Consider the following 25757-nt stretch of genomic DNA (forward strand, 5'->3'; position numbering starts at 1 on the left):
TTACATGTAAATTGTACGTAAAACATTTTACCGTGGCACAGTTCGCCGTGAGCTTTCTATCGGAAAGAGATGACCGTATACTATACGGTCTCCAATTTTATTAGATTCAATAAGAACATTAGTTCAATTTTCATAGCTGATTTTGGCAAAATTCAAGAACGAAAACCTAACCTAACAAATAATCCAGAATATCGGCTATTTTTAAAATTTGTTTGCTGCTGGCTTCCCGTAAAGTGTAAACTGACAAGAACCGTGTTTTATTTAGACATGAATTTTATGTCAGTATATACGGCCATATATTACCGATACAACATTTCACGGTGAAGTGTGATACGGCGAACTGCATACTTACAAGTTTCTGGGCACGCTGTAGGGTACCAGGCGCGGTCGTCGTTAAATGTGAGGCATTTATACCTGACATTTGGTAGAAATATTTGTTTTTCCCTAATGTACAATGGCGATTGGAGATAACTTCATTAGATCAGTTTTTGAGTGGGCATGGTGGATTTGCTGCCACGCTCGTTTACCTTGAACTTGTCACCCTACCAACATGTTCATGTTCATGTGGCGGAGAACTACAGGATATAAGCCACATCATCTGGGAATATCTAAGAATATGCTCCGAGAGGGAAGACATTCTCAAGTCGGTCCATCCAACCGCTAGGCCCATCGCTAGGCCCCCTTTTCTGCATTTGAGTTGCAGAGTTGGTAGGCAGGTCATATGCTGCTTAGGGTGACAAACGAAGGAACGAATTCGAATATTATAACTTTAGAGAGCAGTGGCGATTTTCATTCGATTTCAGTCGATTCATTGAAAAGTGTCGACATCTTAGTTTAAAAAATAATGGAATCATTTAAAATCCTAGTAACCTATCATATTCTTCATATTTTTGCATTGTAATACACAATGGCGGCTTAGCGGTAAGGTCCTCAGACCTACACGTACCTAAAACACCTCATTTTGAAACTATTTTTCGTGGAAATGCTCTAATCCTCAGTAGATGATTCTAATAAAATATGTCGGTAGGTACCCAACAATTTATCAATCAATTTGAGACTAAAAATGAAGAGGGATGGTATTCTAAGCCTGCTTAAGGGCGGTATTTTGCCAAGGGTCGTCACTGATGGCAATATTGTATATTATTATGTTTTGTATGTGCGAACAGTAAATAAACTCTGTTTAAAGATAAATAGTTAAAAATAAATAGGTAGGTAATGACAAAAATTGTTTGCTTTTATTAATCTATCACACCATTCATTAAAACAAGAAATCTCGTTGCTCTCTGCTTGTCTAGTGCAACAATTATCTTATTAATGCTATTAAACGGTTATAAAAATATGCGTTCGTTGAAGGCATTCATATTATTATCAAATATTAGTTTTAAGTTAGTTTACCATTTCATCATATAAGTTCTCTTTAATGTATTATAGAGATTTTTTTTAAATAATTCTTAGATGCACTGTATTTTTACAACGTTTTTATTAGCTCGTCTTGTTTGTCCAGTGGTTGTTTGTCCAGTACAAATCTTGCAACCGATTATTAACTAACTTCCCGACTAGCTAGACATTTGAAACTTTTAGAATATATCAAAACACGATGCCAATGCATTCTTTTAATACTTTTAGCCATCTTTAAGCATTCTGTTTTGTATGGAAAGTTAGTTCAGAAAAATCCGTAAAAAGTAAAAGACTATTATTAATTGCTTAGTGGGTGGTTCTAGCAACAAACTTATTAAGATATACTTACGTGCGTTACTATGGAAATTGAAATGTCAAAATGACATTTTAGTATTCTATATTTGTTGGTTTGTTTGTTTTTTATTTAATTCATATCAAGTACAAGTTGAGCATATTGAGCATAATAATTCAACAGAAAATTTAAAAACGTTGTAGGTATATAAAAGTTCTTTTTATCTTGTAATTATTTTAAAATTAATTTGAAGAACATCAATTTTTATATAAACTAAAAATGTGTTTTTAAAAATTTATTTATATCGAATTGAACATCGGTATGGCCAAAATACGGAAGCATTGATTGATATTTTTTCCAACACGTGTCTTCCTTTCAAGCCCGTCGGTTGTCTTAACACAAAAATTCCATTAATAATAATATCTTTTATCTTGTATCTATTCTTTAGTGAGTAACCTCAAAAGTAGTGTTATTTTAAGAAGAAATTTTCTCCTCTCCACTTTATTCCAAATGGCGTTTTCGAGAGGCAAGCTGACAACTGAATCTTTATTGTTAAATTTTTGAGACTTCAGTGTGAAACTGGATACCTCTTCAAAGCACTTATGAGAATTATCGACAAGAAAATTTCAACGGTATAAAATAAACAACACGACAAAGGGTAAAGTACTCATAGACCATAAATGTGGCCTAGATATCCATGGAGTATTTTAAACTTAGAAGGAAACAGTTACGGTAATCTAATTTTGATTTATTGTTTTATAATATTTATTTATTAAATAAAAATATTTTTACATAAAAACCTACTTTCTCTTCTTCTTTCCAGTTTTATACTGTTGTTATTAGTAATTACGTTTTTTTATTAAGTTCGTGACTATTTATAATTATTGTATATATTTTTTTATTATAATATAATGTCATAATCAGTATTACCAAACGTCCCGCTATTTAAGCAAAAATATTAATAGATTGTCCCGCGCGGGACTGCTATATTCACGATTATAATACAAATACAAATAAGACGTTTAGGTTAATACAAAAGAGCGCGATGTATACGTGATGGAGAAGTAGATAATATGCAGAGCGTTTGAGCAGACCCTTTTTTGAGTTTCTCCGCTCCAGGGTCTGCTACGCTCCAGCTTAAAAGTTTTAATAGGTGTTCTATCTATACAAATTTAAAAAAATAAGTTTTGAAATGAGGTTTATCATTATACGTACTTTTCATTATTAATTATATTACTTAAATAAAATGTTCCGACAGCAAATCGTCTTTCATTATCTGCCTCTTCTGTCATGATGTTATTTATTAGCTCCGCTCCAACGCTCTGATAACAAATGGACCTGATGTATGAAGAATGTAACTCGCTGAAACCTTTTATTGATGTGATTCAGAAAAATTCAAACGACTCAGCTGCACAGAAATGGCATTCTTGGTTATTCAAACAATTCCCGGAAAAAGAGACTAGAAATATTTTCAAGCTAATTAAATTTATTTTAAGCATACCAACATCTAATTAATTGCCACACCGAACGGGTATTTTATCAGATGCATTTAAAATGGTCAGATGTAAGAAACAGATGTTCTATCGAATTTCTTGTTCATTCAAAATCATATACCTACTCATGTGCTGAATATTACCAATACAGCAGCAGAAAGAAACTTTTCAGGCTAAAATCTTCAGTCATGTACGAATACGCGAGTGTCGGGAAGAAATAGTAGTTTGTGTTGTGTTATCCATGCAGTGACGTCCCGTGAGGGTAGGCAGATTGAGCGTCGTTTGGGGGCGGCAGTTACCCAAAGCGCGGCAAATTGTGGAGAATCATTAGCAATGGCGCACCCAGGGGGGGGGGGGGGGCAGGGGGCCTTGGCCCCCCCCAAAATATGAAAATCATCAGAATGATTTTACACATTGAAATCGAAAGCTAATAAACTATACCTTGGGCTTAGACAAACAACACGGCAAAAAATGATTTGTAATTCTCCAGCACCCTTTTTAGTAAAATTTCTTAGATTTTAATTTCTAACACAAAAATTTCGAAACACTAATGTCAGGTTTTTTTAGAAACCCGTTCCCTAATGAAATTCTCGGTGTCCACCCGAATTCCGGAGTGGTATAGGTCATGGCTGGGGAGGGTTGACAGGGCTCTAACCTGGGGGCCCGGGCTGTGGGGGGCCTGGCGTGTCGGGTTGACCAGATAAGTGAGATAAACACACATCATAAATTAGCTTTAATAGTAAAAAAAGTCGCCTGCGGCGCTATTATACTTCATGACTATGAACATTTTAATTTATATAATTGTCCAATATATTTTCTGATTATTATGTGTCGATACTCGACAGCTTTATTATTAAAGTAGATGTATTGAAAATCGCCAATAATTCACTGTATAAGTACCCTCAATTTGAACTAAAACACAATTTGAAAAACGTTAATGTAGTATTTCACACTGCCTTTAATCTAAGCGGTGGATAGGGGGCCCGTCAAATACCCTAGCCCAGTGGTCGGCAAACTCATTAGTCAATAAAGCCAAATATCAACAGTACAACGATTGAGATTTCTTTTGAGAGCCAAATTTCTTAAACTTAAATTATATACGTAGGTAGTAAGTAGGTACACTGCTAATTTACTTAATAAACTTTAGTTAAAGTTTTAAGTCCTAATTAAGTTATAGGTAGGTACACTGAATAAAACTGAATATCATACGTAATAATGATCTTATTTATTAAGAAAAAATAAATTGTAAGTCAGGTATCCATAAAATTGAATCATGACAATGACTGACAAACTCAATGTGAATAATGGCCTTGCATCTCCTTATAAAGTTTGGGTAAGTCAGGTTCGTATGTTGTTGATTTAATTTTAAGCACGATTCCAGGTTCTCATCAATAAATCAATTTCTTAATTTACTCTTGATTTCCTCTCTTGGAAATCTTTTTGCTAACCACAAAACTTGCAATATTAACATTGTTGACAGATTTTATTCAGTACCTAATTAAATACAGAACTTTATTTTTATTGACTCTTCTCCTCAGCTGCTTTCTTCCTTGCATCATCGACAGAATATTTAGGGCAAAATTATGAGTTTTTAGTTGTATCTTTCTAAATTTCAATGCGCCAATTTTTCCCGACACATAAATACAGGTCGGTAAACCATTTAAGTTTTGAATAAACGCGAAGTTTCGGTCTATTCAACATTACGTTTACGGTTATCATCTTCCATTTTCTTTGCTTCTTCTTTGTAGCCATGTAAAATATGGCAGAGAGCATCTGTGGCAGAGCCGCACTCAAGGGGCTAAAGAGCCGCAGTTTGCCGACCACTGCCCTAGCCTGAAGGCCCGTTTCAGGATATGGGGGCCATGGTGTAGGTACACCGAGTGCAATAGACAAAAGACCGATAAACGAGATATTAGGCTGTGTTGTATTGAGTAGGTTGTGTATAATTTAAATGCAATAATACTTTTTTGTCCATTTTCGATTAATATGTTGTAACTTTAATATTGAAAAACCAAAAATCTACGATAAACATTCGGCGAAAAGAACGAATACACCCACTACGGTGGTGGTGTAAATCAAAAGAACATTTTTTTCGGTGGAATTCGGCATAAATATTGTAGCTCTCTAGACCAGTGTTCCCCAAACTTTCGACATCTGTGTATCACTTCTATAATTTTCGTAACACTGAGTACTCCTCGTCAAAGAAAAATGCATATAAGTACTTTAATAACAATCAAAATATATTAATAAATTCCTTTTGTAGTACATAAACAAAATAATAATAAACGAAAAATAAAATTCATTCATAATAACATATAAATAAAAGTTATATTATAAAAAATAACATTCATTGGTTATTAATTTTAATCTGAGGTGCGGTTTCACACCCAAAAGGGTGTGCCTTTTTTTTACGTAATGTCTACAAATGCTGAAAAAGCAACTTCACATAGATATGAAGTTGGAAAAGGCAAGATGTATTTCAGGAATGTCTAAAAAAACTGGATACACATGTTGCATTTGCAACCTAAATGATGTTTAAGTACACTCCTTATATTTATTTTGCAAGAATCCGTCTGAAGCTAATAATTCCAACAATTGCTCTTCTTCCGCATGCGATAAACCTTCTAGGATGGATATTGTATTAATGCTTGTTGCACCAGGCGTAGCCATAACCTGGCGCAGCACATACCCCCACCAAACTCTTCCCGTACCCCAAGGGGTACGCGTACCACACTTTGGGAAACACTGCTCTAGACCAAGCGGGTAGCACAGCCGATATTATTTAAGTAATATTTTAGCATACTAGGTACACATGTCCAGCATGGTCGCTGTTCACTTCCAATCCGCCAGTCGCTGATGACACGCTCAACGGTTACCGCCACTATGCCTCCAATTTAATAAAAACTAGGAGAAACTGTACAAATATATCGCCGTGTATTGTGAAAATATGTAAAAATATTTATATGAAGAAGAAAAAGAGCCTATGGGACTAATTTACATTCTCCTCCTTGCCCCCCCCCCCCAATAATAAATCCTGGGTGCGCCACTGATCATTAGGTATACATAGAAAGCTACCTATACTTACTAATAACGGAAATATCTTTACATTAAAAAAATCAGCTCACTGGTTGGAAACCAAATATATTAATTAGGTAAGTACTATAAAAGTTTTAACAGGTTTTTTTTTGTCGGGTACGCGATGTCTAGTTTACTTCCGTTGTCTTTGGACGTCACGTTTTTGATGAACAGCAATGGCAAGTGCATACCTAATTTAAAATTTATCCAAATATGTTTGCCAGTCACTCGCGAGTTTTGAAAGTTGTCAGGTGCATTTTTAAATGTATCTAGGTACCTATCTGAAACCGTAGACACGAAATATTGTCTATTAAAGCAAAGATGGCATTTAAATTAGATTTAGTGGTATCCCTATATCTTGTTAGTAATGTATCCATACAACACATTTTTTGGATATTGGAGTCATGAAAAATTTGGCGGCATTTTGTCTAGGGACGTCACTGTATTCATGATAGATATTATAGAAATAAACATAAGAAATATTGAACTACCTATGCGTTTTTAAGCTAGTACCGCCTTTTGCTCCTAGATCCGGAATATTTTTATTTAACATGGTAAAAATCCCGGTAAAATAATTATCTGACAACGCTGAACATACAATGTTTTTTTCTAATAAATTTCCATTATGACATAAATACCCATTGTTAGAATAAGAACAAGTAATTAGTAAATGATATATTAATTAATGGATAAAATATTGTTACTAGATAAATTAATATAATAGGTATCCACATTTCCATGGCAACTATTTCCACAGACTTAAGTAGTTACATATTTAAACTATTTCGTATACACTGTGGCTCTTCAGTTCAAAGACATTTTAACAAGTGAATATCACGTTCTTCCTTTATTTGGCTTATACAGATCTTTATGGTTCCTACGTGATTTGTGACTATGATTATTTATGGAATACGTTGGAAAAGGTAAACGTTTTGACTGTAAAATAAATATGTTTGGCGAACCCAATATCTTAATAAAATAGCATAATAGCCATGTACCAGTTGCGAATGGTGGAGATAGGCTGTTAATATCCGACATCAATAGTGCACGCTAAACTTTGCCAGTCTTACGTATTTGTTTTTATTGAACTAAGACTACAATATACAGATGGTGTTGGTTAGTTTTTAAAAATCAATTAAACCCTGCCTAAGCCAAACCATTATAATTTTGGTATGCTATGGACGATCCGACAAAATAGTGCATACTTTTTCTTTCATACTTATTTGTTTTAGTTGAATTATGCATCATTATGCATCATTTTAGATATTTTATAGATAAATGAACATTTTTTGACTATTATCTATTATGGCTTGGTTTTCGCATGGTTTAGTTTAATTGAATTTTAAAAACTAACCAACATCATCTGTAAATTGTAGTATTAGTTCAATGAAAACAAATATGTATGAGTGACAAAGATTAGTGTGCACTATTTATGTAGGATCTGAACAGCCTACCTCCACCCGTCGCTACTGCCATGTACAGTATACGAAATACGCAAGCGCGCACATATACTCTATAACTCTATAAGATGGTCTAGTTCGAAAAAAATGTCTATTATAATGGCCTCCACATTTACCCCTATTACTTACAACGTCTTCTTCGTTTCAATCGCGGACCCACGTATTTTTCCGGGCACATTACTCATACCCAGACATTCCAGATCTTGAGTGTAGCAATGAACACGTGGCCTGCAGATATGACTACGGGTGCTTCTCATATACGTGCTATTGTCTCATATAGCATCCATGAGTAGTTTTTGAATGCGGATGGATTAATGGTCATATTTATTGGGATCGTTAGTGTTTGTTTGTGTCGTCCGCATTGTCTTGTCTTTAATACATTCGATGTCAGGATATTAAAGCAAAAATTGCATGCCTTAAATTATTGCACCATTTCGTGAGTGCCTTCCATTGAGGGTCTTCCATTGACGTGTCATAGAATGTCAAGAGAATAGAAGTTAATTCATTGAGAAGGCCGCCCGACAGCCAAATCATCCGGGTCAACAAGATCCTCGGTCATGACAAAGGAAGAAGAAGAAATAAAATTCTATTCACCTTAATGATTTATATTTTTTTGATTTGGAGGAGGGGAGGTTCGGACCCGGAACCCTCCTCCCTTGTGGAAACACTGAATTCATGGATTGGCTATTCATTAAGATAGTATACATGTGAGTGAAACACAAAAATTTGCAAATTTTCGAGAACCTTGTTTTCATGACACACATATGAATAATCCGATAGCCTACTAGTAAACCAATACATAATTTTTTTGAAAGATTGATATTATATGTCTATGTGAATATAAAGTACTTATATTTTTATATTTATATATTAATTAGTCAATTATCTTATTTTAGAAAATTGTTTTAACTAATATAAGATATTTTGCTTTTCGATTTACAATAAATTTATTTCACATGCTGAAACTATTTTACAATGAAAATATTACTTCGCTGTCCAATCGTGAATCAGATTCATCAGACGTGTGTTAATTGATTTTTATTAACTATAGTTATTTTTTTGAGCATTACGCATACCTACTTACTTCTTTCCTTTTAAAAAATATTTTTTTCTTGTGTTCATATTGCATTTCTCAGAAGTGTTTTCAAATTATGTATGTTCATTAAAATAATGTTACCTTCTTAAATCTTGTGAATTATTCGTTCAATAAATAAAACAGTTTGAAAATAATTATAGTATACCAGTCTTTCAATCTCTTTGAGTATACGAGTCAAAAACATGTTAAGGATAAATGACAGCAAATGTTGCTTAGAGTAAAAAAAATCTAATTATAACTGTTTAAATTGAGACCAAATATAACTGATGGGAAAATGGAGTATGCTGTGTTTAGATCATATTCCCATAGGAATCTCTCCATGACACATCCTGCTTGTATAGCTTTCACAGAAAGCTCTGGAGGCTCTGGAGCCTCTGGATACAGTCATAGATGGTATGGAAGAGTCTGGTTTTCTAATTTATTGTTTATTTTAACTGTCCAGTCTTCATTTTTTGTAGTGTTTATTTAAAAAACGGCGGCAATCTCATTTACTACACTAAACTCGAGAGAACTCTCACCGTAACTTAAATTATATATAAAAGGTTTCATACTTTTCGCAAAGTCAACAAAAAAGACATCTTATAATTCTGTGTGCTAATGGAAAATTGCGATAAGTCTTAAAAAAAATACTTGAAAATGCTAAATGGACCATACTATTGTATATGTGCATAGTCAATTTAAAAAAAGCACGAATCGAAGCAATGCATTTAAAATACTAAATTTCAGATATAAACATAGAGCTTACCATATTTTAAAATTGTCCAAAAATCAATCTTCTTTTGGGTCTCATGAAAAATAGTGGTTTTAGGCGTATTTCACACATTCTTTCACATACAGGCTTATTACATGGCGATCATTTTGGTCGCAATGTTAGATATAATATCATCCTATGGAATTTCAATCACATTTTAAAGCTCTATTTTTAAAGTCTGCAGCCCCAAAGACAACAATAACGTATTGTCATTTAACTTATTTATATTATGTTAAAATAACAAAAAAATAATATAGGAGTTAATTAAGGAAATATGTCCGTAATTTTATTGGGGAGGGGGGGGGGATAAATTTCAATAGGAAATACCTATGCCTATACACAAGCGTTAATAATGATTGTGGATGTATGCCAAGTTAGGCACTCTCCTCAAAAAGTACAACAATTGTGATCCTGTAGTTAGTGAGTTGAAACTAAAATATAAAATATGTTTTTGAGGATCGAAGTGGGGAGAAAGGTGATGCAGTGATTTAGGCAGTGGCGGTAGATGTTTATTGTCTTGATGTTGAGTACAAGAGAGTTACATTGGTAAGGGTAAAGATTAACGGTGCAGAGTAATCGTGGTGAGCTCGTGCTTAGGGCGAGCCACGATCTGTAGTGACTACCGATCTACTGTTAACGATAATACTGTGAACAGGTAACTGTGTCGGGTGACGAGTCAGAAGTGAGTGTGTCTAGTGACTGGACTCGAGATGAGTGACGAGTTATGGATCATCCTCGGTATTTATACCCATGGAATCAATACATTACAAGTCATTGTCGCAATTAAATATATCATAATAGACAATGTTGATCTATGTTATCATTGAGGAAAACTGCTGACAATCGCTTTCTCCTCTCTGGTCTGTTTTGAAAACAAAACATGAATATCGAAGTGTATCACACTTGTAATGCTGAGTGGTATGATTACTACCTACATGTTGAAATGACAAACACTTCTATTTTATTATCAGGTAATGTGGAATAGATTATTGGTTTATTAAGAATAATTATTAATAAAAGGCAGTTTTTCAATCGACATTGCAATTTTATTTAAATATATTAACATCTATAGATGAAATAAAATAAAGTATAAAATATAATTGTATCAATAAATTATCTACTGATAACTAAGTTTTTCTTTAGAAACATTCAGACAATAGTTATAACATACAATGTGGTTGGATAAAATACTTATCAAAATAATGTTATTTGTACAATTAACAAATATATAATATGTTTTATGTAATTGAATATATAGGAATTTGCGTGTTTTCAACACATATATTTTTTTTTATATCATAAATATGAATTTTGAGAAATACAATATTATAATAATTGTAAACACTGTGTCAAAAAAGAGTTTGACAATGAAAATAGACTAACATCTCTTAAAACAGTCGTTTTTTTTACATTTCCTTTAGGCCAATGTCTAAAAATAAATATTTTGTCTTCTGAAATTCGCTAAGGAAAGTAAATATATTATTATGTACTTTAACAAAATGATATAACATGAATAATATACAAATCTATTGGTTTAATGGTCTACATAATGCATATTATTAAATCAATGAAATTATTTCGTTGACACGATTTCCATGGAGCGACTATTCGTACACTGTTTATTTACTGAGCGAGTTTAATACTGTGGTCTATTTGTCAATAATTGAAATAATCATACAAAATTATGAGGTTAGGTTGCCACAAATGGATTAGTTTGTTAGTTTAGCCAACTACAAAGTACTGAAATTTTATTAATTTGCTAGAAGCTAATTAATTATGTACAAATAGTCTCTCTATTAAAATGATATCTGATTATGTAATATCATCAAAAAAATATTTCACCTAAAACAATTCCATAATATAATATTATCAGCTATGTAACATTGATGTCAATTTTTCCTTACAAAATAATAATAAGTACATACATTTTTTAATTAGATTTAAGAACATTGTTTATTATCTAAGACTAAGTAATTTGATGTTTCAAAATTGGAATAAGATTTTTTTTATTCAAGATGGCGTTTTGTTGGGTGTGTTCGTATAAGTAGTGGTGAAACAAAACTGTCGGGTGTTCGATAATGCTCTCTATTGAATTATGTTGTGGTGGTCGTTGTTCAGTACCGGAGTCTGACCAGTCTGCCGGAGGGCTCGCGTTTCACGAAGCTGCCGAAGTTGGAGTGGTCGATCTCGTCGAAGTTCTTCTTCTGGAAGCCCACGAAGCCGGAGTGGTCGATCTCGTCGAAGTTCACTCTCTTGACGGGTTGTAGGCATTGGGGGTAGTAGTGCTGGTGCTCGTACGGAACCACATCATTCAGTGACCGCTTTTGGCCGCCGAACGTGATACCGCTGTGAAAAAAATAGTAATGATTAATAAAATTAATAGCAACAACGTGCTATCTTCTTCGACAACTTTATCGGAGACACCCAAGAGATAATCGACAAACTGCATAACAATTCGTCACGCATTGACCAAAAATTCAGCGAGAAGAAAACCAATGTTATATGTCCCGCTACAGGTGACCTCACTTCACAGATTAATAAGATATACATGCGAAAACCATCGATATAGATCAAGACTACAAAGAAATAAAAATCCCCTTGAATGTCCTCAAATATTACCAATATTGAATGCGCGTTTCGTTTACGTGTCAAACTTTAATGCATATTAAGCCGCATTTAGCTTCTAAGCGAGCGAATATTTGTTCTTCCCCCACTACAGCAAAATACTTATGCTCTTTCAACAAACATCTAGAGAATTTCGCTAGATTGGGGAAAGAACAAACATTCGCTCGCTTGGTTTAAATGCGGTTTTAGAAATAACCTAATATTTAAGACGTATTCAAGTTTATCCTACATTTCTCCACATTGGAGAATCATACCTTCTTACATCCACACCCAGAAGGTAACCAAATTGTTAGCTGCATCATCTACTGACAATTAAAGCATTTGCACAAAACCTATTCTCAAACAGTAGTAGTTTTAGGTATGTGAAGGACTGAGGCGCTGATAAGTTAGAAGAAGGCCTCCTTGTGATTTTTAAAAATCTAAGATTTTGGAACTCTTTAATGCTTTAAGCCTCTTGGAAAATCGCCACTGCTTTCAAAAATGTTGTAATGATTATATTAGTTCCTTCATGTATCGCCCCTTAAGTAACGCATGACCTGCTTACCCTCACGGGACGTCACTGGGTAACCCGCTTCAATTATTATTAATATTTCATATTTCGAAAAAAATAGTTCAAAATTACAGTTCATGTCCCGTTAGTCTTACAACTTGCCAACTGACTTTCAAAACATTTTTTAAAATCTCTTTGCCTAATGAATGCAATGTCTATTCTAGAGAATATTGCAACCCGCATAAATAGCATGTTAACTGTTCTAATGTAACTTACATCGTAAGTATTTAAATTAATTGAATATCACATCGAAGTCCGATCAATAAACCAGTCAGCAACTAAGCCGCTTATTCTGTACATCCTAATAATATAATTCCTGATAAGTTTTTTTTATTTCTGTCGTTTATTTTTATTAATTACGTTTAGATTTAGGAACTCTTGATATAAATTATTCGCTCAATCCACTGTGTCTTTGGTTTGGATTGAAACGGATAATGCAAAACAATATGTAAATTTGATGCAGTCATGGGATTCGGACGTATGGATGGGCGTTCTCATACGAGTCTAGGACGATTCGGCGCCGGGACAACTGGGTGCCACGCAATCGAATGAAATTCGAAAATAAATAGATGTTAGTGAATTATAGGTACTTTTATAAATATATTTAATATTATTATTTATATTTAAATTATTATAAAATTATTTAATATTTGGTGAGAATTTAAATATATATCAGAAAACTTTTAGCCAACTTTAAGTAGAATTGAATTCATTTTCAGTTACTTCTATTTTGTATGAAAAGTTATTTCGGAAGAAATCCGTAAAACGTAAAACACTATTATTGGTTTACAGGGGTCTGGGGTTCTAGCAACTAAATTATTAATATATACGTGCGTTACTATGGAAATCAATATGAAATGTCAAAATGACATTTCAGTAATCTATATTTATTCAATATTTCTATCAAGTACAATTTTTTTGATCGTTTAAGCTAGTCAAGTCAAGTTTATATGATTCAAGAGAAAATTTAAAAACGTTGTATATAAAAAATTCTTCTTTTCTTGTAATTATTTCTATATAAAGCCTCAGGCGTTTAATTAATATAATATAAAATACTTAATTCTTAATCCATTATAATAAAAAAATAGAAAATAGTCGATATACTGGATTTTGTTAGGTTGGGTTAGTTTAGGTTAGGTTAAGTTAGGTTAGGTAAGGTTAGGTTAGGTTTTCAATCTTGAATTCATGAATTTTGCCAAAATCGGCTATGACAATTAGCACCGAGCTGCCGCCTGGCTTCCCCATAACCGACTTGTACCAAAAAAATTATGTTAAGAGCCAAATGAATTAAAACTACTAATTAGCAGTTAGAATCTGATTAAAATTCCTCGTCTACTTTCTGTATACAATCGTAACGAACGTATATTTTTTAATTCGACTGTGCGATGCCCAATTGTCCTGGCGCCCAGTTATCCCATCCCATTCTCATACTACTCTACTGCGGACGTCAAATTCGATAACACTATCCTGACGATGTTGAAACTAAGCGTAGTTTAGCAGTATTTAAATTGTATTTTGAAAGAGTAAATATAATATAGCAAAAATATATATAATCAATTTACGTGCATTGAATCAATGATTTAAAAAGGATGTAAACTTTACTTCGGGCAATTTGAGATAATGCCCGATATAAAATAATTAATAGGTATTTACGAAATGGCATAAAAAGCAACTACACAGCCATTGTCTTGGTCGAAGCCATAAAATTTTAATATCTTAATAGGTACCTCCTTCGAAACGTTTCAGAAGCGGAGATTTTTATCTTTTAAATGAGTTAGTATTCTTATTGTAATTAAATAAATATTCATTGAAATTCGTTTTTATATTACGCAGTTCATTTAACCGTTAAACAATGTGACCCCTTTACAAATAAAAGTTTAACCTTTCAAGATACCAGTAACTAAATGTTTATTTAAATATAAAACTATCCCTCGGAGAGTTGAATAATAGATTATTATTAAAAACAAATAGTAATTTATCTTTAATAAAACAGAAATAACCAAAATCATGACAAGTACATAATATGATATTATGTAACCACGTTGCGTAATATATTAAACATGTGATTAGAATTTTTATATTAACTGTTTTCAATATTAATTAAATGCGGTTTTGTTTTAAAATGATTGACATTTAATTAAGTGTTTTTAGAATTTGAAGGGGAAATTTATATTAAAACTATATAATATGTTATATATCTAAACAATTTTATACACAGTCGTTCATATAGACAGTTTTATATAGTCGTACTGTACGATTATTATCGGCTGTTCCGTCAACAGATCGAGACGACAGGACTTTGTGAAATTATGACGTACATTTTTCTTGACGTCCGATTATTTTTCACGATTATATTATGTCAATTGCATGTGATATATACAAAATAAAATAGAAGCGATCATTTGGTTTTTAAAATTACTATGCATGCCGAATTTATAAAGTGTCGATCGAGTCTACAGTATTAAAATGAACGGGATTTATCTGAATCCGATATATTGAATCTGAAAGAATTATTTATGAAGAGATTTTATAACCATCAGAATATGGAACTAGATTTCCTTATGGATTGCTAGGTATTTTTTTTATGAATAAAAGGATTATCACCTATCTCGTCGTGTCACGTGATTTGTATTCGCACCACCCCTTCTCATTTAAACTAAAGTGTAGTTTCCCCTTGCCGTCGCACAGTAAGCTCTTTGGACAGCAGGAGAATGAGTTAGTGTAATGAGTTCCCAAAAGACGACCAAACATCGTTTTCACGACGAATTGAAAATTGAGTATTTCTTGAAGATAGTTAAAGATTAGTGTTTTCATTCAAATATAATACGATTGATCGAGTTTCTATCAGTTCACTGACAGTTTTGGTACTGAATGGTGGATCACCGCCTAGTTGAAGTTTGACATGTCAGCTCTATAATCAATGTTGAGAACTGTCGTTGACAAAAACATGCCAAACGGGGTACGAAAACAAGCTATTTGGCAGGAAAAAAAAATCTGAAAATAAAATTGCAAGTTAATAATTATTCTACCAAGAACGAAGTCAATACCTTTCCTTCATTCCAATAATCGTCAAACTGATATCACATACCTAACCACACATTAAATTGTATGATACCATTTTTCAATATAAGCCCATGAATGCTCCTATTTTTTCAACGTGTTAAATTGTGTTTTATTTCTCACGCTACTAAAATAGATGCCTACTGAGTACTGACCCACCTGTATTAAGTATGTATCTGATAGTCAGAAATTTGATGCGCTTGAAAATAAATAAACTAAATATCTATCGTATTTTCAGCACATTTATAGCTGTTGGAGAGATCAAAAAATGCTAGTAAAAACGCCACAAGTCATATGCGTTTTTTGCAAGCTACTCGTAGATGCCTATCGAAAAATGCTAGATCTGACAAGAAAAACGTTTGCCAACGCTGTCTATAGATAATATGCTTTTCATAACACATTTATTCATAATATCATTATTGTGAAAGAGAAATAATTGTTGTGAGGCGAAATGGAAAATTATGTTCGCCTCTCAAGTTCACAAACAAAACAAAAAAATACTTAAATATACCATAGTACAAAGAAAATAATACAAAATCTGTCCAAGACAATAATATAAGATCTTTCGGTTTTTTTTTGTTGTCAAAGATCGCAGATATTCTGCCGTTGAGTAAATGTTTTGAAATCTTTCTCGTAATGCTTTTCAAAGTATAGAATGTTGTATTATTATTGTTTGAATTACGTATGTAGGATTCTTTTCAGTTACCTCCGTAAAACTGCGATGAGAAAATTTATTTGAAGCGTTTTATTTTTTCTTGAAAAGGTATATTTTGTTAAATTGAAAATATTTGTTGTTTGGTCTGAAATTCGTTATTTTACTGTAGTTTTATTATTGTAAATAATAAAGGAATATTAATTTTGAACAATGGATAATCGATATTGGTAAATAACTGTATTGTTCATGTTACTTAACTCAAAGTAAACAAAAATATCAACTTCTCATGAGTGTATGTTACAAATATTTTAAAATAATTCAACCATTAAAATCAATCTGATATGTACATATGAAAGTATGGATGCCAAACCAAGAGATGCCATGGAGAGTTGCGCTTTTAAGTGACTGCGTATAAATGGATTATTCGAAATCAATTAAAATGTACATTAAAAAGACGACATAATATTCCCACATATTATCAACAAATTTGAAAGAAATAAGACCAGTCTCAGGAAATAAAAACTAGAATTGAGATCGCAAGGAGCGCCTTTCTCAAAATGAGAAGCATTTGAGACTTTAACCTAGGTTTGAGACTGGGTATCGTACGTTATGTTCTCTCAATTCTTTTCTATGATATGGAAGTATTGACGCTTAACCAAGAGATGTCACGGAGGGTTAAAGCTTTCATGTGATTGTATAGACGCATACTCAAAATCTCGTTCTAACAACTGTTTTCGGTTTATGCACTGACGCTCATTCAATATTGGTGTATTTGAAGGTTGCAACACACACTATTGCACGTTTATAATGTGTGTTTAATTTTCGTAGGACACTCGCACATTCAAAATCCTGCTTTAAATTGTAGTGTATTTGGGGTATAGCATATCTGAATTCTATTTAATTATCTGTTCTGTGGACAGGATGTTAACGATTGAAACATTTCCCCACAATCACTTAGGAATTGGACTCACTAATCGATTCTCTCACATTTAACGTCCTGTTTCCTAGTTCTCGATTGTTTTTCAAGTTAAAAATAACAGCGATCTTACGTCACTCAAAACTATTGCTTGTAACATAATAAATTATTGATGAAAGTTGTCTGGAAAATATTAAATGATGTCAAATGATTTTTTAAAAATGGCTACCGATAGCAACTGTGTAATTCTTATCAAGGTTTATACATAATCGGCGTCAGGAGTAATCCATTTTTTTTTATTTATAACTCTTACACCTTCTAAACATAACTAAGATTTTTCTAATACGTTTTTGAAACAACGTATTCTCTATTTTATTACCACGTTTTTATTAGCTCGTATTCTTGTTTGCCCGGTACAGATTTTTTCTTGTTTGTCCAAGATTTTTAATTAACTTCCCGACTTAGATACGTGCATCATAATATATTTGAAGCTTTATTTTGCTTCCAATTGGCATTATCAATGGTAGGTTAGTTTTGTACCTTGGGAGAACAAACAAGGGATGTTCCCGATATCTAAGATAATAAAATTATTGTCAAGGAGACACAAGTCACTACTGCCAAGAGTGGAAGCGTTTCCATTTACACCGCGTATAAGTAGGAAAATATAAATTTAATCTCTTCGATACTTGATGAACCTTGCTACTGCGTTTACAAGGAAACTAATTTATTAATTTATTGTTTTAACAAAACAAGATCAAATATTTTACCTTACATACATGCACGTGTAAACATTTTATATTTATACCGGCTTTATCTACTGTTTATTACTGTTTTAATAATTATTTTATTATAACCATGTTGTATATTGTAACATTTTTTTACCGGTTGTGAGTATTTATTACATGATTATTGCAGGGCAATATAATTAATTATCTGACATTCTGACACAAGAGGTATGCATGTAGGTATACAATATCACAAGTAATAAATTTAATTATCGGCTTCAATCTCAATTGCTATTTTAAAACGTTTTTATTAGCTCGTATTCTTGTTTGTCCGGTGGTTGTTTGTCCAGTACAAATCTTGCAATCGATTTTAACTAACTTCCTGATTAGCTAGACATTTGAAACTTTTAGAATATATCAGAACACGACGACAATGCATTCTTTTAATACTTTTGGCCATCTTTAAGCGGAATTGAATTCATTTTCAGTTAATTCTGTTTTGTATGTTTCGGAAAAAATCGTTAAAAATAATATTTACTACTCACTATTATTGGTTGCTAAGTGGGTCCTAGCAACTAAATTATTAATATATACGTGCGTTACTATGGACATCAATATGATATGTCAAAATGAAATTTCAGTATTCTATAATATATATTCAGTATTTCTATCAAGTACAAAAAAGTATCTATTAATACATATAATTTTCAAGTTTATATGATTCAACAGAAAATTTGAAAAACGTTGTATATAAAAAATTCTTTTTATCTTGTAATTATTATTAGAAATTAATAAATAAATAATATTAGAAAATAAATAATATTAGAAACTTATGACAGTGACAGAAGAAGACGCTGCATTTCGTGATCAAAGAGTCTGATTAACCAATTCGAGTGCATCTCTTTCGAAACAACGCGAGAAGAAGAATACGTAATCTAGATTCCACTTATTCTAACATATTAATAAATATTTTTCCTAATTGTATTAGTGCTTTTTTGTATTATGAATGGTTTCATAATTCTGTATCAACATACAAATATAATATCCGTAATATTTTTGGTGAAAACCACCAAGTAAAAGTACATAAGAAAACCACGACAATACGTCGTGAGATTTTCCTTGAAGCAAAAGGAAACTTGAGAAAACTTTCAATACTTATGCACGATTTTAACTTGATTTTTATTTTCCAGTCGAGCGCAGCCAACGAAGGTACTAAGGGATAGATATTATGACGCACCTGCTTAGAAACTTTCCAGGACGATTCCTTGACACAAATAAATAAAATAAGCTAATAATCTATTGAGTATTTACAAGGTTATAGCGTAAAACAGCCAGAATTCTTGCAGCAGCTGTAAAACACGTATAAATTGCAAGATAATGTTATTTTCGTTGCAATATAAATTTAAATTCAACCACGCTATGCTTCGAAACATACAAAAATGCTTTCTTCTGATATTTTACGTTATGGCAATCTAAACAAAGACTAGAATCGGCGGGCTATTCATATCTATGTAAGTTTTCTTAACAATAAAGCTGCACGTGCACGGGTGAGAGATGCAAATGAAAAGGTAAACCTCATACAAGGCGAGGGATGCTGTTTGTATAAACAAAGCTTTACCGACCGCACGTGCAGTGGTGTTCTGAATTTAAATTCATTCAAATAATACAATAATTATTTTAGCGAGTTCTACATGGGTATTCTACATACTATTGTATTTTATTTATACATATTTGGCATATCAAACTATGTCTTAATTGAACAAAAAAACATTGGTTAATTCTGTAAAACGCATATTCATGGCTAATGTACAATAAAGCTCACCATAATATGAGTGAAACACATGTCGTAAAATATTTTTTTTTGTATCTGGTGAACACTAACGGATAAATTCGTTTTATAAATTACTCATTTTTAATTAAATAATACAATTGTGAAAACGTCACGTAAAAACATTACAGTTCTGGGGTCTTCCTAAGAAAGTTATTTTAATTTAATATTTTAGTCGTGTTTTAAAACACCATTAGCCATTATTATACATTGTTTAATATTATAATTGTATAAGTACCTAATTAAAATAAATAAATTTATTGTCTCCTCCATGCTCGTTAAATATTTTACGGAAGCCACTGTTGCTTATGTGAACGTGATATGGCGGTCTCACAATAATTTATAAGGCGCATTTCTCAACACACCTGTAGAGTGGGGATGATAAATTCAGATCCCAGATTATCATCTCTTGTAGGTACAACGCACGTCCACAGTGTAAAATTTAAACTAACGAAATAAATTAGTATTTATATTTATCTTTGGGAAGTTATAAATTATTGTGTTATATAGTGTACCATAACTATTAAACAAACTAATGAATAACAATATATTTAAAGTAAAGCGTAATTTTACGAACACTTTGCTTATAACGTTTGCTGGAGGGATAAATTGCTATGACATTTTGAAGAAATCTTGATCCTCAATAGTGAGAGACACGAACACATAGATAAAGGAATAACTGTATTGTAAAATTCGATCAACGGACCGCTGTCTCAGTTTATAATTTATTATAAGGCACAGAGCACATCATATTACCGATACTTTGTCATTCCAGTGATGAAGTTAGACAGACAGAGTTATTTTATCATTATTATAAATTGATGGAAGGATAATAATATTAGGTAGGTACCTAATAGTATTTTCTGTTTTGCATTATTTCAAAATAACGAATGACAATAGATCGACCCTTTTATTATACTATATTTGAGAAAACTGAGAGATGCTACGTCATTTTAAGGCCTTTCGAAGAATATTTGACGGTAAAATCCATTTTTATTAATTGATCACGGGGCAGACTTGAATGTCTCCCAGAATCTAGAAGACATGCAGTATTTTTTATGAAAACTTTAAAGCTACTTATTATCAATAGCAAAAAACATTAGATTTAGAGCTACATGTTAGATGCAATTTTTTAAAGCTTAAAATGAAATCTTTAAAGAAAAACGTTAACTTGGCAACGCGTTGTGACGGACGTAACTTTACTATAAAAGCGTGTGTTTAATGTTGATGACATTAGGAAGATTTAGTACTCAAGACCTACGTAAAGGTTAGTTGATATCTTGGTTAGGTGATACATTATCCTTACCACACAAATTTTGTGACTCTGTCTTTATATCATTATATCTAACCAGAAAATACACCCAAGCAAAGTAGACTTGTTCGTCTTACATACAAAAGTTTAAAAACTAACTAGAATATGAGTCCATTGCGACTCCAAGGTAATTTCTAGTAAACCTGCCATAACTATAAATCCTGTGCTTGCGTTGAAATGAAAATAAATTGCCATTTGCTTTATTTGCTTAACAAGGGAGAAATAAATTCCGAATGGCTTCGCGAAATGGTCCTTATTACGAGGCTCTCGCGGTGAATGTTGTCGCCGCGCCGTTTTTACATTTATGAACACTTATGACTGCGAGTTCATTCACGAACACGGCATCTAAATTTGACGTTTGCAATTCAAATGGAGGAAATGGCGGCGCGAGATTCCATTATAGATCATTTTCGAAAATGGAATAATAATATTATTTATATTTCTATGGCCCTTGATTTAAAGACGTAAATGCGATTTGATATTGAAATAGTAATGCATTTATTTACAACACTGCATTATGAAACAGGGAGAAGATCATAATATTATAATATATTATCTGCTAACCATTTAGTACTGCTTCCTTATGGAAGTAAACGTGGTATAGTTTTTGTTATAAAATGATTGCAGGTACCTAGTGGGATTTAAATTTATATAAAATGGTAGGTAAAGTATTTGTAATTAAGTTAATAATTTAGCTTCTTAGTATATCAGCACATTCTGCTTTTGTAGACGTTGACTCATAAGGCATTGATAATTGAATAGATCTAGTTGATTCCAATCTCTTTGATCTAGTTTTATTTGTACTTTTTAATTAGTGTATAATTCAACCACGTGTATACAATAAAAGAAATTCTCACTGCGCCTAGCGAGAATTGAACCAACTAAAATTCGATTCGTTCAATTTTTAATCACTACCATATCAGTGTAGTAATTATAACGGAACATGTGAAGAGATTTTGAATTATATATAAGACGTGAAATTATATATTAAATCATCACAAAAAGTTCAGACGTATGAATTACCGTATGAAGTATGGGAAACTTATAGCATAATATTATGTTGAAGTATCAAAATTTCACAATGCGACCAAAATTTTTACTTACATTTTCCCACAAATTTTTTTCTTTAATGAAAACGGTTACACCTTATTTTAAAGATGCACCATCAGATTTTTAATGGCAGCAACACCGTATTAATTTGATTTGAAATAATGTAATTTGTCATATTTTTCAAAATTCAATTTGGCGTCACACAAACAGAGTTACACATAGCGATTTTATTACCGACCCGGAATAATTCACGTTGTCATATTTTAAATTTTAGTATGTTTTTAATTCACGATTTACGTTTTTGTTTCCCGCAATTTACGTCTGAAATAAATCAATTAAAATTATGAATTGAAAATAAAAATCAAATTTATTTCAATACATGTAATTCAAATGCATGCCAGTCATTGCCATGAATTATTACAGACGCATGTGTGTGTTTCTATTTATAGACATGTCTGAAATTCTCTATCACAAGATTATACAACGCGATTGTATAAAATATTTTTCGTTGTTGTTGTTTTTTGTTTACACTTGTTCAAATAATGAGCAAAGAAAAACATTGTCGATTCAAGAAAAGAAGCACATTCTCAGAAAGGCGAAAGGACGCATTGCTATAATAATGTTTCAAACAGTCTAAAGATTATAAAAATAAAAAAATAAAGTCCCTTAAAATACTTAAAATAGAAATAAACATATGAAAATACCTCTATACTGTAAAAAAATAAAATACTAAAACTACATAATATTACCGTCTCATATTTGCCAGTAGAGTCGAGATTTATTCGAGCTAGAGCCTTAACACGCTTGTTTATTTTTCGCTAACGTTGCAAAATTTTAATTTTACTCAAATATTTTTCATCTTTCCTGCTTTGTATGATGTGGTACTTTATTAAAACTGTGGAAGTAGTACACAATTTTTGTATTAATTTTAATTATTGATAGCGATTTTAGAATGTTTTTCTTCTTCTTTTTAGTCCATATCCATTTATTAGTCGGAGCAAAATAGTGACAACCTACCACGGTTATAACAACCCCTGTCGCTCACGATAATTTTGCTTTTTATCAGGACATGCCGGTATCCTGTTTTTTAACAAAGGATAATTATTAGCAACAGACTGTCTAGCCAACGTATCGATCGCACTATTTGAACCATGAAAATGTAAACAAAACTTGTACATTATCTGATTCTATTGAGATTTTGAAGAATGAGTATTAATCATACTTGTTTTATTTCCTTAATAGGCTTAATTAAATTAACCAAGAGGAAACCGGGGCGATCTCGCCATATCATCTTATTCGCATTGCATCAAAAAAGCTGCAATTGAATTAACATTAGGGCATGATTTTTTTTCTCAAAAGCGATCTTTTTATAAATATAAGGAGTTTTTTTTTTTAAATCTTAGTGCGACTCTGGAAAATAAATCTCAAAGAACGCGTATTAAACATATTATAGATTAATCTCCAATGAGTAATATGTCAGATATCGAATAAATTCAAATAAGATGTTTTATTATTCAGTGTTTTAAAGCAATATTATCTCTACCACTAAGTATACATTTTTTGAAGAAAATTAATTTAAAAGTTGCTTTCAATGGATTATATTATGTACCTACCACCTTGTTAGACAGTATGCCTACAACAGAATCCCTACTATTCTTAAACTATCAATCTATTACGACATATATATTTTATTACAATATAATATAATAAATACTGTATGTTTTTTGTTACAAAAATAAATCCGCCATGATTTATACTAATCTTGACTACCATTTGAATACATAATACGGTCAAAAATATCTAATTAAAGTAATATGCTTCCGTCACAAGGAATTCGCATTACGGAGGTTCCCAAGCAGAAGTATTGCACCCCGCCCCGCGGGAGACGCTGCATCATTAGGGGCTGGATGCTGTTCGCTTCGACGGCGACGGAGACTAATCATTTTGCCCAGCGAGACATCGGCACGGGAGCCATGTTTTTCTCGCCGGGAGTTGCCTGGCAACGTGGTTTAGGAATTATAAAGTTTTTCGAGGAAACTTTCACAATACTTGCAGCATTGGCAAATGATCAGAGATGCAGTTTTTGCCATTTACAAAAAATCCAAGAAAGCTTCCTAAGTGATGTGATTAATGCATACCTACAGCTGTAACTGATATAATTGTCGAGAAAATATGTTTTAATATGCCGCTTAAAAAAATATAATGAGTGCTTAAATGAAAATCTCGACAAGATAGTAAATACACTGAAAAATGATGTTAATCTTTGAGTAAGGTATATTTATTCAAAATATTTTAAAATACTTCTATCTATTTTAAAATTGTTTTGTGACCACAATCAAAACTCGTTAATCGAGGCAGCATTTACTTGCAGTTGTAAAATTCCATTTTACAAAATTTAATATGAAAATATTATATTAAATTCTACAGGATATTCTTAAGTCGATAGCAATTTCGGTTGTAAAGACTACACAAATAAAATAAATGTCTACGTTTAAGTGTAAAACTCATAGAATGGGACAGAACGATCTCTATCCCTGACCCTGGGACAATTCAAGAGTAATACATACTTGGAAACCGTATTACTTTAAAACAATTAATTTACTTTTCTATATGTCATACTATAATATAATGAAATATCGAAGACTAATACTTACTTAAAAAGTAGGTAAGTTTAGTATACTATATATTATCATGTATTTGTTGTACGGTATATATAGTTTTTAGTTGATTAATAAAAGGTATACACATATTATAACTTTGTATATAAAGCAGTTACTCGCTTGAATCATGTATTACAATCAGGTAACACAGAAATAATGGGAACTGAAATACCTAACGAGTGTGGAGAAGCAGGCAACCGATCTCGAGTGTGGAAGAATATGGGATAAACTTAAAGACGTGTTAAGAATACGACATACGTCGAATATTGAGAACTGCTTTCGGTTTATGCATTGACGCTCATTTAATATTGGTGTATTGAAGGTTGCAACATAAACTATTGCACGTCCATAATGCGTGGTTCATTTTCGTAGGACACTCACACATTCAAAACCCTGCGTCAATATGTAGTGTATTGGAATATAGCCTATCGGAATTCTATTTATTAATCTGTTCATTGTATACAATTATAAATATGCGTTGATGTAAATACTGCTTCTAATGATTTAATTAATCAAACTATTATTTAACTAATGCTCTCTAATGTAATATAATATATGATTTTGTGAAACGATACTTAATGTATAAGTATGCGGTGCCAGTCTGAATATAAATAAAATTTGAATTATTTAAGTCCACAGCGTTCATGATTGTTACTTCACGATACCTTTTGAGAAAGGTAATTGGTACCTATATGGAATGTGATATTTTTTTCTATTAATAAACAATAATTACTAATTATTATTAAGGGCGGCAATTTGTTTTTCACATACAGGCGGCTGTATCCCAGGCAGTCCTGTAAGTCAGCTACGA

General features: G+C 32.1%; 1 protein-coding gene across 2 annotated transcripts in view; it reads right to left on the reverse strand.

Moving 5' to 3' along the window:
• Positions 1-10833: 10833 nt before the first annotated feature.
• The window catches only part of LOC147073515 (uncharacterized), a 93739-nt gene continuing 78815 nt past the window's right edge, over positions 10834-25757 (reverse strand). For both annotated transcript variants that reach the window (XM_085944267.1, XM_085944266.1), the window contains exon 5: positions 10834-11911. In XM_085944267.1, coding sequence (XP_085800393.1) covers positions 11680-11911 — 232 coding nt within the window. In that variant the 3' untranslated portion in view covers positions 10834-11679. The remainder of the gene's footprint in view (positions 11912-25757) is intronic.

Source organism: Rhyacophila brunnea, unplaced genomic scaffold (genome assembly GCF_057557595.1).
Source record: "Rhyacophila brunnea isolate RB1 unplaced genomic scaffold, BYU_Rbru_1.0 scaffold_17, whole genome shotgun sequence".
NCBI lineage: Eukaryota > Metazoa > Arthropoda > Insecta > Trichoptera > Rhyacophilidae > Rhyacophila > Rhyacophila brunnea.